The sequence below is a fragment of the Excalfactoria chinensis genome, chromosome Z (genome assembly GCF_039878825.1).
Source record: "Excalfactoria chinensis isolate bCotChi1 chromosome Z, bCotChi1.hap2, whole genome shotgun sequence".
NCBI classification, from domain to species: Eukaryota; Metazoa; Chordata; class Aves; order Galliformes; family Phasianidae; genus Excalfactoria; species Excalfactoria chinensis.
This window is the reverse complement of record NC_092857.1, coordinates 3,277,624-3,293,330: the sequence shown is the minus strand read 5'-3', so window position 1 is coordinate 3,293,330 and position 15,707 is coordinate 3,277,624. Positions and strand designations below refer to the sequence as shown.

At 35.6% G+C, this 15,707-nt stretch overlaps 1 protein-coding gene across 2 annotated transcripts; it reads right to left on the bottom strand.

Annotated features, from left to right (window-relative positions):
• Positions 1-3,678: 3,678 nt before the first annotated feature.
• Positions 3,679-14,165, bottom strand: SYT4 (synaptotagmin 4). 2 transcript variants are annotated; one of them, XM_072360161.1, is made up of 4 exons: positions 13,585-14,165; positions 10,064-10,872; positions 8,642-8,762; positions 3,679-7,306 (listed from the first exon to the last, which is right to left on the bottom strand). In XM_072360161.1, the coding sequence occupies exons 1-4, from the start codon at positions 13,616-13,618 to the stop codon at positions 6,999-7,001; spliced, it is 1,272 nt and encodes a 423-aa protein (XP_072216262.1). In that variant the 5' UTR covers positions 13,619-14,165; the 3' UTR covers positions 3,679-6,998. The 2 variants fall into 2 exon arrangements, with proteins under 2 accessions (XP_072216262.1, XP_072216261.1); XM_072360160.1 differs by having other exon boundaries at positions 10,058-10,872; positions 13,585-14,159.
• Between the last annotated feature and the right edge of the window lie 1,542 nt (positions 14,166-15,707).

The following is a 15,707-nucleotide window of genomic DNA, read 5'->3' as shown; positions in this document are numbered from 1 at the left end:
TCAAGCAGACCATCACTCACCTTATTCCAAGGCTTTTCTTCTCTGTCTTTTTGCAATACTTGGCAAGCTAAGCAGAAGAGCAGCCTAAATACTAAGGATGAACTGCTTCGAAGGAATAATGCACTTCCTGGTCACTAGAACCCCTATAGCTCCAACAGAGGAACTCTTGGGGAAATCCTGGGATACCTAGGCTCCCCTGTGTCTAAGTGCAGAACATATTCCCAAAGAATGGGGACCCATAAAGGACAATAGTCCCATTATTAAACCCCCTTCTAGAATGACAGGATTTTTGAATAAGTTAGACCAAACCTTACTAACAATTTAGGAAAGAATAGTAGCAACATCTGCTGCAGCATGGACTCTACTACTAAATATTAATGAATATAATTCCTCTGAAGAACTACAAGAGGAAAAAGCTTTTGAAAGCTCGTGTCAGAGTTGTGGAAAATAAAATGAGTTTTTGGACAGTGCAAATAGGCCTAACCTCAACTGTTACTCCCCCTATAAAATTAAGGACGTTATAATCAAAGGAGGAAAGGGATTCATATCAACTGTATTCTTGGATCCCTGTTGTATACGAAAAATGTAAGGAAAACTAAATAAGCCAAGAAGGACCCAACTGGAAGATCTGGGAACTTGAGATCCTCTAGAGATAAGGCCAATCATTAAACAAAAAAGATTCAGGATAGACTGTTAGGGTTGGCACTAAAGGTGTGGCCCCTCACCCACACTGTTCTACATCTGCTGAAGAGCCTATAACACAGCTGTTGAACTTACAGATTTCTTGCAACAGTTTAAAGAAAGATCTTGAGAGAGCATGCCATCATGACTCCCAAGACTGTGGTACCTGGAGGCTGAAAGTATACTTTTTAATAGAAAAGAGATTTCTAAATTCAAGACATTTGCCACACATCCAGCCCTTAGGCAAATATTATAGGCAATTGTAGAGCACAATGATGAAAACCATTGCTAATTCAGGGCCTAATGGCTGTATGTAGAATCACATGGCTGAGTAATACCAGCATCCCAATAAATACTGGTTGGCCGACCTTAATGGAAACTCTAAAACTCTAAAACTACATTAGAGAAGTAGGTATGAAGGAGACAATCCGTGACAACACCTTCAAGAGCACAGACCTAGTTAAGTTTTCAACAGAGAGATGCCTCCCCATCAGTATAGCACTTTAGTATCCATACTGAATCCATTAGTGGCCTTGCTGGTCACTGACCTGCTGGCTGCCAAGTTTGTGGCCAACATGTAGAAATTGAGTGTCTAAGGACTAGATGCAATAATCAGACAGCAGAAAGGGCTTTTGATATAACTTTTGATGCTGCTTAATATCACTTCTGATTTTAGCCTAGGATAATTCTCTACAGTTATATGTATATTTGTGATTCAAACCTGCTTTCTTTTCCATGTATATCTATTATCGTATACAGCTCTGACATTTTTTTTTCTCAAGAAACTGCAGTCCCCAGAGCAGCATTACTACTTCAGAGAAAAGTGAAAGTAATAACTCATATCAAAAGTTAGTAGCTACTATTGATGTTGTAAAGCTTTATCCCATGTCACCGAAAGGAATATTGAACCTGGAACACTGTTTGTTTGCCCTACAAATCAATGCCTACAGGCATCTCTGATACATTCATACAGAGACTTCCTTGTCCTTCTGTTAATAACCAACTAGAAATTTTCATTCACACCGTCCTAAAGGCAATCTCATCTGGAGGGTATTACTTAATTGTAATCAGTATTGTTGCAGATACTGCAAATTTTTTATACTTGTTTCCTTAAAAACAGTTGTGTTTCCAGAGCCACATCAAATATTTACGACATTTCTCATGGAACGTGTATGGTTATCTCTGTGATTATCTTGAAGTCTAAGCTAAATAATGCAGTCACCATACAAGACCCTTGGCTGGTTAGACACAAAGAATGCTAGAATTCGTAACAATTATTATTTTCTAAAAAATTAAGTGAAAATAGTCTGAATACACTCTTAAACTCAGCAACATGCTAACGGTTATTTTTTTCTGATTTTTTTTTTTTTGTTTAGTTATTATTTTTTATTAAAATCAAGGTCTTTTATGAGGCAATACTTCTTATATGGAGAAAAGGCATTAGAATCACAGAATCTTTAGAGTTGGAAGGGACCTCTGAAGGCCATCCTACTCCCCTGTGATGAACAGGGACATCACAGCAAGATCAAGTTGCACAGGGCCTGATCCGGCCTGACCCTGAAAGTCTCCAGAGATGGGGCATCAATCATATTACTAGGCAACCTGTTCCAGTGCCTCACCACCCTCACTGTAAATGATTTTTTCCTTATATCTAACCTAAATCTACCATCTTTGAGCTTGAAACAATTTCCCTTTGTTCAGTGACCACAGGCCATGCAGAAAAGTCTATCCTCCTCTTTCCTCTAAGTCTCCTTTAGACTCTGAAAGGCTGCTATGATGTCACCTCACAGCCTTCTTTTCTCCAGGCTGAACAGTAGCAGCTCTCTCTGCCCATCATTAGGTTATATCAGAAACACCATCCCAGATTTTATTATTATTTTTTGCTGATTTACCCATAATCCAAAATGCCATACCCCAAAACTGCTAAATGAACACTACCTCAGAAGATGTATGCTGGGTAACTGAGCTTATTCAAGATTCTGATAAATAACATTGTGATATACGGCCTTGGTGGTAACTCCTTGAACCGCCTATCCTTAGTGGTGACTCCTTGAACCTCCCACTGCAGGGAGGCAGCTGGAACAGATTTGAGTTTGTAGGATGTGGCAATTGTTGATCTGATCATTTCACTGGTGGTAGATCTCCTCCTTCTATGACCATAAAATATTCTGAAATTGAGTATTATGTACTTTAAATACTCATAAGGAAAAGCAGCATAACAGTACAAACATAATAGCAATAGTGAAAAGAAGAAATAAACCATTCCTTCCTACTCCTTATCTTCTGAACTGGAAGGTGCTTCCATGCTATGCCTGTAATCAATTCTTCAAATCCTTTGGAGGTAAAATCACGTTGCAAATGCTGATTAGTGATGGAATGTAAAAGATACTAAGGAAAATCCTATGAGAACAGGAAAGCTCTTCAGTAAAGATTTTTGTTCAGGGTTTAGCAACAGAAAAATATAGTCAGAGGATTTGTACGAGGTCCCTGGCTTGTTCAGAAGCTATAGTTCTGCATGGCTACTGCATTTGTAGCATGTTGCATGCTATTCATTAAGCTGTACAAATACAACTGCCTTCCCTTCCCCTCTCACCTTGATTTAGATTTGCACTGGTAAAATACCCTAACACTCAAAAAGATGTCAGCAACAAAGTTTGCATTTGTGCATAAGATTTGAATGTTTGTCTCATCTGACAGGGTGGTACCTGACACTACTACAAAAGATTATAAGAACATTTAGTTGTAATTGTCCAAGTGAGTTCTACTTCTGGAAAACAAATGGAACTTCATCAGGTTTTCAATAGTAACTGTCTTGCATTTTACTTTATCTTTGTTTATATCTATATACCGCAAGTACCTATATAAGGCTCAGATTTTCCAATAAGGGCAATAACATCACAGGTTCTAGCCTGTGTGTATGCTAAAATTCAAGAAAAATGAAAGTATGCAACTAGAGTTTAAAAATAAAGGGCATGCAATGAGTCTGGGTAATATTTTGCAAAATGATTTTCATTCTCTTTATGCACAAATATTTTTGACAAAAGCATAGAGAGGCAGACTGTGAAAACAAAAAACAGCAGAAGTCTTTGGGAAAGATACATTGATGGGGTAATTGTTTTGGGATGGGATGAACAAAAGCAGCTCTTTATTCTTGTCTTACACACATGGCACAACATACAGAACCAGCACAAATAACTTACAAAATCTCATACACCATGCTTCCTCTCGAACAGCTTCTATTGAGTTACAACACCATAACAAATAAGGTATTTAGTTACTACAGATCCCCAGTCTCCATTTAAGGAGTTATTATTTTTGTAAACTACTTAGACAAACATTTTTTATTTTTTTTTTTACATGTTTAATACAGTACAGTATCCTTGACAGAGTTCAAGATTTTCACAATACGAATTGAATGAGCTATAAAACAGCAGAATTTCTTATCTTGGGACAGGTCTTCATTTGCTCCTGTCTTGTCTGATTTAGAGACACTTAACAAGTCTTTAACCAACTTTCCAAGCTAAGCATTATATTAAATGGAAAAAAAAAAAAAAAAAAAAGTTTACTTCCCATTGCTTTCAATTTTATACATAGAATTTTTTTTTTCTTCCCTTATCCATTCCTTTCCTAACAAACGCCATTTAGCTGGTAGAAATGTCAACCCTCAGATTACTCTAAAAAGTTTAAAACAATTTTGAAAACAACTTGTTAGATGGAAAGTAAACATTGTTAGTAGGTCATCACTAACTTTAAATGTTCAGTTTTGTTTTCTTTGTCAGAATCTGTCTGTTGGAGGTTCCTGTCATCTGAATTTCTGAGATACTGTGTTACTAGAGGGCCAGCGTACAAGACCTATTTTTTATTTGTTTGTTAATTTCAGTTACCAAATGAATTGCCAGCTTTCTCGCTCTATTTGATGCAACCACTTCTAGTATAAAGTACTGTCCTTACCAGAAATGTTAACAACTCTGGTCATATAATAATGTCTTAAATTCTTCCAGCCACTATTAAACCTTCCTCTGTCCATATCCTCATTGTGCTGGGTTGATTCACAAGACAAGTTTTACTCTGTGATTGCATCTCAAACCCCACCAAAGCTTGTGATAATCATTCCTTCAGCTGTGTGGCTGGCTTTGAATTACACCTCATTGAACAAGGTTGGCAAATCTAGCCCTTGAGAAGTTATTCAGCTTTCAAAAGAAAGAAAGAAAGAAAGAAAAAAGTCTCCTCCTTTATACATACAATACACTTTCTTTTTGTACATTGAGCAAGATCATAAAAAGCATGTTTATGTCATTTTGAAAATGAATTTTTACAGAACTTTACAAACACTGTTATATCAAACACATTCTCAAAAACTGAAGAAATTACTCACACAAAATCTGAAAGAGCTTCAATAGAATTCTTCCAGTATTATTTTTCTACTTGCATATTTCATGTTTCAGTGTCCTTTACTGCAAACATAGTTTGGCCATATGAGAACAGGGAAAAGTCAACAAGAAATAGGCAAAAGTTGTGAACAAGACCTGAATCTGTTGTTTAATGAGAATAATGTAACATTGAAAATATTTTGTTGCCGTTATTGTTTTTTGTTTGTTTGTTTTTGTTTTTATGTTTGTTTGTTTAAATGGCATCCTCCTTTTGTTACATTTCCATTCAATGCATTGTACCTTAAATCCCAAATAGCCTCATTCACTTCAGTGGGAATACAAGTGAAAAAATGATGACTACTGAAAACTGTTTTCCACTTTTTAAGTCAGTTGTCAGCAGTTATATAGTAAAATCATCATATCATTGTTTACTTTAGTGTAATCAAAAATGACATCTGAGCAGTATTTTCAAACTTCAATATCAGAAATCAGTGTACAAACTTCATGAAATAACTGTTTGTATTTGTGCTACAGTTCTGACGGCCTAAAAATATATTAGGTATGACCAAGAGTGAATTTCATAGGCCTAAATCCTTTACACATATACTTATTTTTTTGCACTTTATATTCCCACAGACTGGCACAGATTAAATTTAAGTACACATACGTCACTTACACAAGAAGCCATGACACCTTTTCTTTATCACCAATTTTCAGTGCAATCAGCAGTAGACATTAATGCATGTCATCTAAGTGAAATGCACTTTTCCAGTCTTTCGTCTAACATAATGCTCTATAAATCATAGCATTAACTTGATTTCCTGTACTGAAAATGTCTAAGAATGCATTAATCTTTGTTTGTTCAGAGCAGTCTTACTGACTGTAGTGACATAAGGTCAGGAAGTTAAACTAATGAATGAGACTTTGTACTCTGTCTCATGATTTTCTTTCTCTTTTTCATTTAATGAAAAAATCAAAAGGAGAAATAATGTTTCCTTAAATAATATGGAAATACATTAAATGTAACTATAATTAGTGAAAGTTCAGTGACAGCAGTATCCTGTACACTTCTTCATCTCAGTATAAGTGCTTTCACTTGGTATGAAATGCTAAAGGTTTAATCCTTACTAGATTTAACTCATGCCTAATCCCAGATTCTAACATGTACAGTCATTCATAAAGGAGCCCTTTAGACATCGTAGTATACATTAACTTACTTGATGATTTATAGAATGCATCTATTGTAGTCACTGTAATAAAACAGGATATATATACACATATTAAAAAATCCAAATGTAAATAATTATACAGTATTTCCACACATAAAACAACTAGTTGCACGTGATGTAGTATTTAAAGCAAGTCACTGAAAATTTCTTCAGTCTTTGGAATGATCAAAGTATAAATAACCAAAACATACAAATAATGATTGAATTTTCATAAAAGAAGGTTTATGACAGAGGGACAGAAAGTATGCCCCTCTTATTCACTGTCAATCCCCATTGTGTTTATAGACTCAGCGCCTTCCCAGAATAATCATAGAATCATAGATTAAGCTGCAGTTTTTTTTCTTTGATCAAGCAGTATACTTCAGTGAGGTTACCTTCTTCTGGATAACAGTACTAATAAGGTTTCTAGGGAGTTTTTCATAAAACTTTGTTCTTGTTGAAGATTATACTGCTTCACAAGTTTTAGGCTATGTAAACTACAGAAAAAATGCTAATAAAATCTAATTAAGTTAAAGTCAAATGAAATATTAAATCCTTTATTTACTCTGAAAATTTAGCTACCTTCTATTTTGATAATTCAATCCAGTTTTTTATTTTCCCACCCTCCCAAAAAGTCTCGTAGTTACAAGCCTGCAATTACAGATAGCAAAGAAAGAAAACTGCTCCTTGCCTATGGAAATATACATAGTTTTTCAAGTTCTAACCCTGCTCTGAGCTGCTAACCATCACACAACATATGCCATTTGGCAATTTGTCTCCTAGGATACTCACAGATTTCTTTCCAGTGTTCTCCACCTGTTCCTTCTGCTGAAGATCCTAAGGTTAACCGACCAATGACCTCATTCCTTGACCCTCTATCTGAATCTAAAACCAAAAATTCAATGCTGATATCATCAAGGCCCTCACAAGGAATGTCAAAGACAAACAATTCATTGAACACGGCATTGGGTGTACACTTCTTGACATGGGTTTTCTTTTTAGAAATTCTCTTCTTAACATGGTACAGATTCACTTTGACATAAGGATCTGCAATAGAAAGAAATAACACAAATAAGATGTTGAATTATTTACAAGTTCCTTGATTTAGTTTCTGGTAAACTACATCACAGTGATTTTTCAGACTACTAAAGATGATTTGTTTCATCTAGGCTTTTTGTTTGTTTGTTTTGCTGTTGTTGCTTTTTTTTTGTCTTGTTTTGTTTTTGTGTGTGTGTATGTATGCATGTGTGTATGTGTGTGTTTAATTCTGAATTAGTTCCTTTATGCTCCACTTATGGATATCAAAATATGTAATCAAGACAGTGACATTTAGTTAAAGTCTTATTTGTACTATGTAGGTGTTTCTTTCACAAGACATATAGTCTGTTAACTTTAGTGATTATATCTCCTCTGCTTCTAAAGTTAGTGTGAAAGATAAAGTTCCAATGTATGCTAGAAATATAAATCACTATCTAATCAAGTGTAATGGAAGTCTATTTTTTACACGTTCTACAAGTAGGAGATAATCATCAGTACAAATAAGGCTCAAGCAAACTAAAATCTCAAAAGTAAGAGAATTATGTTATACTGAGAAAATGGATGTGACTTATTTCTGGTTTGGTTCTACCCAAATCAATTCTCTTGATTAAATTTTTCCCACCTCTTTTTACTGAACAAATTTAATACTAAACTTTAAAATTAAGGCTACATTTACTGGCTGTGTGTGGTTTGACTTAATCAATTTATATGTTATTGGGGAAAGAAAGAAAAAAATAATCCATAATATTAACATTGTTAATGAACACTTAATTTTTTGCATTCCTCAGAACTTTTCAACTGTTGCAAGACTAGGAGACCAGAGTTCTAAAAAGACTCCTTTTATAGTGTATCCCAAGCACTGAAAATTTTCACCTTTCATCTTGCCAAATAAACATTAATACCCAGTGGACCAAATCACAGATGTGATTTGTTGCCTTTTGGATTCAAAGTTGAAATATTCTATACATGAATCTCACTCAGTATTGATTAGCTAATAATAAACTGAATATCTTTGCTATACATAGAAGTTTTAGTATCTGCAAATATCTTATACTTATGACAGATGAATCCTGTTCTAGACAATGACTAAACTCGTTGGTCTCCACTGTGAACAGATGTCATGTTTTTTTGTGTTTTTTTCTTTATTTTACACTAATGTGTTTGAAGAACTGTCTAATATCTCTGAGAAATAAAACATTGTCCTAGATATGAATGAAGTGAATAGGCTTCAGATAAAACAGACACTTCCTCATTTCTGCTATTTTTAATCTTTGAGATGTCACATTTCAGCTATATTCTGTCTGTTTTATATTCTTAAGGCTTGTTCATTATTGAAAACATCACCTGATAATCCTGAAACATCAGATTTAGGTAGATGTCTGGCTTTTAAAACAACCACAGTTAGTGTGTTTGTTGTAGATTGATAACAGAGAGAGATCAGTAGTTCTCCACGTCCAGATGACTTCTGAGGAAATTAAAAGAAATAAAAAAGAAAGAGTGTTTATGAGCAATTGTATTGACCACATTTGAAATTAGATTGAATAGCATTTCTGCAGTGTTGCACAACTGTGTCTCAAACTGGTGTAAAAAGATAAAATTCATTGAGATGTGATACCTTGCATACAAAATACAATTTTCCTGTACTGTAGTTATAAAACACTTCCAATTGCCATAGGAATTTAAAATAAATAAATAAGCTTGTGAACATATAGACTGACATGATATTCCTAGCTTCAGATATAAGAAGTCAAATCCTACATCCTGTAAAAAAGTCTCAGTGTAAGTCAAATATGTGTGAACATAATCTTGAAAAAACAAATTGAATAAAAGTAATTCACAACATAAAAAATAGTAAAATATTTTTAGTCATGAAATTAAAGTAGACAGTTAGTGAAGGAGTCATTTATTTCATGGCAAGGAGGGAGCTAATTGTAACAAGAAATGGGAATATCTTATGTATAAGAAAATCCACTAATTTATCAACAAAATATCAGTGACATAGTTATAACTGCAATATAATGAAAGAATTGCAAAATAACTGTATGAATTATGGGTGTGTTATCTGACAGACATTTAGCTGATTTGTCAGCATGTTTGATCTTTGGAAACAATCAAATTGAAAGTCAATATACACTCTACTTTGTTAGCAGAGAACAAAAGAAGTGTTCATGATTCATATGCATTTTGATGGATCTGAGATTATTGTAAATTATATTTCTGTTTTGAAACAAGAAAAAAAAAAAAAGAAAAAAGAAATATTTTTAGCCTAGTGAAATCATTGCACCTTTCTACTGACTCTGGTGTAAGTTTGTCATCTCCCTCATAAGTTAGGACCTTTAGAAGAAATGCAGATTGTTTAAAAGACATTGAGAGAGAGAAATAAATAAATAAATAAATAAATAAAACAGGAAAGATGTAGGAAGAGTATAATAATGTATATTTTTTTGCATTCATTCCCAACAAAGCAAATTAAATTTGATTTATGACTCTTGTCCTAATGTGAATGGATCCACTAAAACCTGCTGATCATCTGATTAAGCAAGAAGAATTTAGAAAACTAATATTTTATTGCAAAATGCTTATTGTAATGTTATTTTGTTATTTTTGTATAATTTTTTCCTTATACTGCCCTAATGAAAAGATCTCAGCAGTTCATTTGATAAACTTTTCCCCTTTTTTCCCAGGATGCTTACAATATTTTTCAAGTATCATAGTTAAACAAATACAACACCTCTAAACTTTAAATAAGAAATATGTTACCCTAACATTTCTTTTGATGATCTCTCTGTCCATTAGCATCCTTCCTTCCGACAATTCAATTCCTGCAAGGGGAATGAGTACTTCTCCAATGACATCATCTCTGGAAAACCTGTCAAAGCTCAAGATCATAAAGTGAAGTGTTAAGTCTTGAATTTGACTATAAGGGATCCCATAAAACGTGAAGGTCTCGTCAAAAGCAGGATCTAAGGTTTTCCTCAGCACTCTGGTTTTCACCTTGTGCTTTTTCTCAGGAAGGATTGTCATTTTGATGTAGGGATCAGAAGTCATTGACTGTTCATCCATTGCTGGCAGCCCACGTGCTTCCTTGATGCTCACTACAAATGCCTTTTTCTCAAAGTTGTACTCTAAAGAGAGAAAGAGAGTGCCTAGTTTGTCTTGTTTTTCTTCAGATGACAGGGATGTAGTGGATTTTAAACTATCAGGGGAAACTGAATCTTTCTTCTTTTCTGAAAAGTTCTTTGAAGATGAATTTTCAGAGTCTGGAGAACTCTGCATTTTTGAGGTTGTTTTTGGGAAGTTGCCATTTAGATCTCTCTTCTCCAGGTCAAGATGAAGAGAATTCTTTGACATTTCTGATTTGTTCTTTTCTTCAATTTTATCATCTACTCCAAACTTCTTCTTACTGTTGAGATTCTCAGGATAAATATCAACTCCCTTCAGAACATGGACAAACTTATACGGAGGGGTCTTATTGGATTTGGATGATTTACGCTGACAGCAGATCCAAGCAAAAAGGGAGACAGAGAAGACAAGGCCAAATGCACTAAAGATCCCAACAACTGTAGGAATTTCATCTGAAAATCAAATAAACAGCAACAAGCAAATAAGCAGCAATTTCTTCTACTCTATGTTATTTAATAAAATGATAATTTAGTTGGGCAAACTGATAAGTGATGGTAATAGGAGCAGCTGACTGACTGAAAGTGCATTGCATTGCACGCATTGTTCGCCACCTACAGGCGTGAATGTGTAGTCTCATGCTGTTAGTATTTTTCCATACAAAGGATGTCTGGAAGGAAAATACTGTTCCCACTGCAACAGTAGTTGTGAAGAATAATTTATCAGCTATTTTATCACTTTCTGTGTAATTTCTGAGTTTATATGTCAGCGAGAAAAACTAAATCAGGTTTTATCTTTGAGTTTATGGTACTGTATTTGTTAGAATTCTGATATATCTGTTTCTTAAATGGTTTATCATCTGCTTTTCACATAGTTTTCTAAAATGCTTTTTATGCTCAACTTAGCTTTATGGACTGATCCTATAATTGTCTGAAGGTATCTGTTGAAAGAAACTGAGTTTTTCAGGTGGTTGTAACACTGAAGAGTTTCAAGAGGATTTTCAGTACATTCCAGGAGAAAGTCTATTAAGAAAATTTAGAATAGCTACATGCCAAGTTTCCTCTGCAGATGAATATGACATTTGGCAGTTGCATGTGAGTCCAAAGCTGTGAAACTCTTAAGTGTATCATTGATACCCACTAAGCTTTGATTCTGGGACTCTATGAATCAAAGGTATAGAGAGCATACATGATGGATCACTTCTTTTGAGTATGTAAGAGAAACATTAAAATGTAATTTTCATCTACCTTATAATAATCCTATATTTAAAATCTGAATGAAGAGAAAACTATCCAAGTGTTTCAATTTCAACTTCCATGTGGACACTTCAGTTGCATATGGAGTATCATTAGCCATTTGCAAGCATGCATTGAAGGGGCAAATGAGCACAACTAATTGGAAATCCAATTTTGCCCATAAGTAACATTACTAAGTGAGTTTAAACCTCCCACAGTGTAACAATAAGAGCTTAATCTTTATTCTCTGCACTAGTAGACTAGTAGAATATTAATAGAATGACATTGTTTATGCATAAAGCCAATTGTGTTACAGTTCCTCTAGCAAATAATTAGCAGATCATTCTGAACAAGGAAAGCAAAACTATCCTATTGTACACATTACTAAACACGCTTTATCTGGGTAAAAGCTAGTCTAATAGATGTGCTACCACCATAACTCTGACTTTGAGTAAAAAACAAAAAAACAAAACCAAAACAAAAAACATAGCATTATCAAAGAAAAGCAGGGCAAAATGTTCCAGAACAGAAAGTGTGAGGCCTTGTTAATAATTTCTTCTGACAATAAACACATCACTTCTGCCTACAAGCTGTATCAATATATGTTTAATTGTGAGAAGTCACTAAGCGACTAAAAATTATATGCAGAATTTTAAAAAGTGGGGTTTTTTTTCTAAGCCAAGCATTTTTCTCTGAATTTCAAGTATTAACTTAGCTGATGAAATTTAAAGGTAAATGAAACAAAGGTAGAAAGCAAGGAGTAATAGAGAGATAATGAGAATACTTTAAATAGCTTTCAAGAGTGATCTATACATTTTTAATACTTTTTCATGAGTTGGCATTTAAAATTTTTATAGTAATGGAAATCATCCTGTGTTTTTATTCTTCAGCTACTGGAAGAAGTGGTAAAATCAATTTAGTATTTGAAATATTAATTAACTTCCTTAAATAAGTAATTAGATAAGGATGATGTCATGAGTGTTGTTAGAAATATCAAATGGGTGGGGTAGGTAGGAAAGAAGAAGATATCTAACATTTTTTATACTTATAACCAATTACATTACAACAAGTTGTAATAATGTAAATCAGGTAACATTCAAGGCAGTGTACTAATAGGAAACAACACCTATTGATCTTGGGAGAAATTTTTATTTCAGTTATGTGATGTAAATTTGGAGTCACTTCACTTAAGTCAGTGGAATGATCCTCGAATTCAACCCCTGGTAAAGCAAATAACACCTAGGCTAGAGTAAATATTTGTAAAGCAGAGTTCTGAAACATTTCCACTTACAGCTTTTATGAGTAATGCTATTCATTTCATATTTTCACTGTTTCTGAAACTTTCAGCATCACAGTTATTCATGCAATAGTAAGTGTATAGAAATGGCACAACTGAAAAGTTCATTGTCATCATCGGTATTCTCAATAAATAGAGAGATAGGAACATTTAGTCAAGGGCACTGAGTTAGTGTATTCCCATCTTCTCAGTAGTGTTCTTTAAACAACTATATTTCACTTTAGCTAACAGTCTACAAATCTTCCTCTATGACAAGATAAAAGGAATTAAAATTATCCCAAGAATGGCTTTAATGAAGATTTTGTCTGTGGCACAAGATGTGTTTACAGCATTTTACTCCGAAGCCATGATATCTTAACCAAGACAGACAAAACAACTCCAACTCATCCATACAAAAATGCACCTAGTCAAACCCCTTCTTCTCTCCTAGTGAGATACCAGAGGGAATGGCTAGGTGGAAAAGAACAGAGAGAAAAAGGGGAGAAAGCAAATTCACACAACTTCTGGTATCAGAGAGAACTAGAAGAAATTCGGTTCCTCCCAGCAGTCTGGGAGGCACCGGGGTGGCTCAGTAGTGGCTGCCTGCATGCTCTTCTCATCCTCGTGTCTGGGAGTTGTGGCCGGGACGCACTTACCGAACTGCTGATGGCTGGCCGAGATCGGAGCCATGTTGGTAGTGCTCTCTGTCCGCGGTGCTGGAGTCGCTGTCCGCGGTCCTGGAGCCTCTGGCCGACGAGGCTGTCCGGGTTAGCAGAGTCACCCTCCCCGGTGCTGAGCGGCCCCTGCCCGAAGAGCCGAATGTGATGCTCTGCTGTTTCTCGGCTCGTCGCTCTCTCGCAGAGACCGGACAGCAGGCTTTTCCACGGTTGAATAAAAAAAATAAAAAATAAAAAAAAAATAAAAAAAATAAAAAAAAAAAAAAGAGAGAGAGAGAGAGAAGAAAGAAAAAAAAAGAAAAAAAGAAAAAAAAAACAAAAAAAAAAAGAAAAGGAGAAAAGGAAGAAAGGAAGAAAGAAGGAAAGAAAGAAAGAAAGAAAGAAAAACTAACAAAAATCAAAACCCGGAGACACAAGCAGTGGGGAAGGTGAAGGAGGAGGCTGTGATCGGGCTGAAGGAGTGGGGGGAGGGGGAGCGTCGGTCCTCCCCTTTGCACACTGATTTCCAACCCCCTTCCTGTTTTGGTTCTTCTGAGTAGCTCCGCTCCGAGACTGAAGACGTGGTTGAAACCCAAATTGACGCAATCCTGACGCTACAGGGCTGAAATCAGCACCTTTCCCACTTCCCTTCCCCCCCCTTCCACCCCCCCGCCCCCCCTCCACGGCCACCACACCCTCCCTTCCTTCTTCCATTCTCCCCCCTCTTCCCCCCCCTTCTATCATTCTGGGGATTGAACACACACTCATCGATTATTTTAACTGCCCTGCTGCAGGATATGAGCACCCACCCTCTGCTGGACACAGAAAGAGGAATGTTAATGGCTGTGATTCAGTGCACCTTGTGTAATATACGGGTGTGTCTGTTTTGCTGGGGTAAGATCTATTTATCTGCTTATTTATCTATCAGCTGGACAGGCTACAATGATGTGAAGGAGATGCCAGCTCAGATGATCCAGATGCTTTGGCTCCAACAGAAAAGAATGTATTTCTGCTATGACTGATATGATGCACTTACTGTTTTTGAATCATAATAACCCCCTGTGTGCCTTCTCCCTATGCCCTGTCCTTGATTTTCCCTACCACCTAGCCCTTCACAATACACTGAACCTTCACTCTGCAAATGTACTTTTTTTTTTTTTTTTTTTTTTTTTTTTTCTCCTCTTGATATTCCTGCTTGTCTGGGAAAGAGCTGAATCTATTGGGACACATCTGGATTTTACACAATTTATCCAAAAGTCTGGACTAAGAACGTTTAGAGAGATAGGGGTAAGGGGCAGGCAGATGAAAGGAACTGAGAGAAACAGAAAAAGAAAGCAGGGCTGCCCAAAATTAGAACCACTGTAATAACCCAGAACAAATCGTAGTGCAACAGAGCTGCAAAAGCCAGCATCTGGCATCTGACTTCTGGATTCAAAAGGAACTGTATCAGCCAACTTTGAATCCCAACAGTTAATTTTGCTGCATAAACGGGAAACAGGTGTTGTTTTTCATCTAAATACCAAAATCCAAATGCTGAGATAGTCTGGAATCACCGTGTTCCTCAATGGGCTGCATAGGTGCTGGTATGTCTTGGCCCAAAAATAATGTTCTTGTTTCTCATTGAAGCCAGTGATGCCCCTTGGCAATAAAAAGGGAATTCCAAGGAATTAAAACAAGCTATCATCAAAGCACTTGCCTTATCTTGAGAACTGAAAATGTATTGGCTAATATTAATTATGCTTTTCTCCTTCTTTTGTACTTTCAGCAGTTTGTCTTGTTACATGTAACTACCCACCTCTTTCATGTGTAGCTGTATCCACTACCTTAGACTTTCTTATATCTTAAGCCATTTAAAAAACATAGAATCATAGAATCAATCAGGTTGGGAAAGATCCTAAAGATCATTGAATCCAAATGCAACCTAACCATACTGCCCTAACTAACAACCCTCTGCAAAATCATGTCCCTAAGCACAACATCCAAATGGTTTTTTAAACACATCCAGGAATGGTGATTCAAACCCCTCCCTGGGGAGCCTATTCCAGTGCTTAACAACACTTTTTGTAAAGAAGTTTTCCTAATATCCAACCTAAACTTACCCTGGCAAACTTGAGACCATTTCC

What these genes read in the sequence shown, in the direction of transcription:
- SYT4 (XM_072360160.1), bottom strand. Translation starts at nt 13,618, where the DNA reads ATGGCTCCGATCTCGGCCAGCCATCAGCAGTTCG. An exon ending in GGCCAGCCATCAGCAGTTCG is followed by an intron (nt 10,873 to 13,584) that starts GTAAGTGCGTCC and finishes TTTGATTTTCAG; the next exon opens with ATGAAATTCCTACAGTTGTT. An exon ending in TCATCAAAAGAAATGTTAGG is followed by an intron (nt 8,763 to 10,057) that starts GTAACATATTTC and finishes TAATTTCCTCAG; the next exon opens with AAGTCATCTGGACGTGGAGA.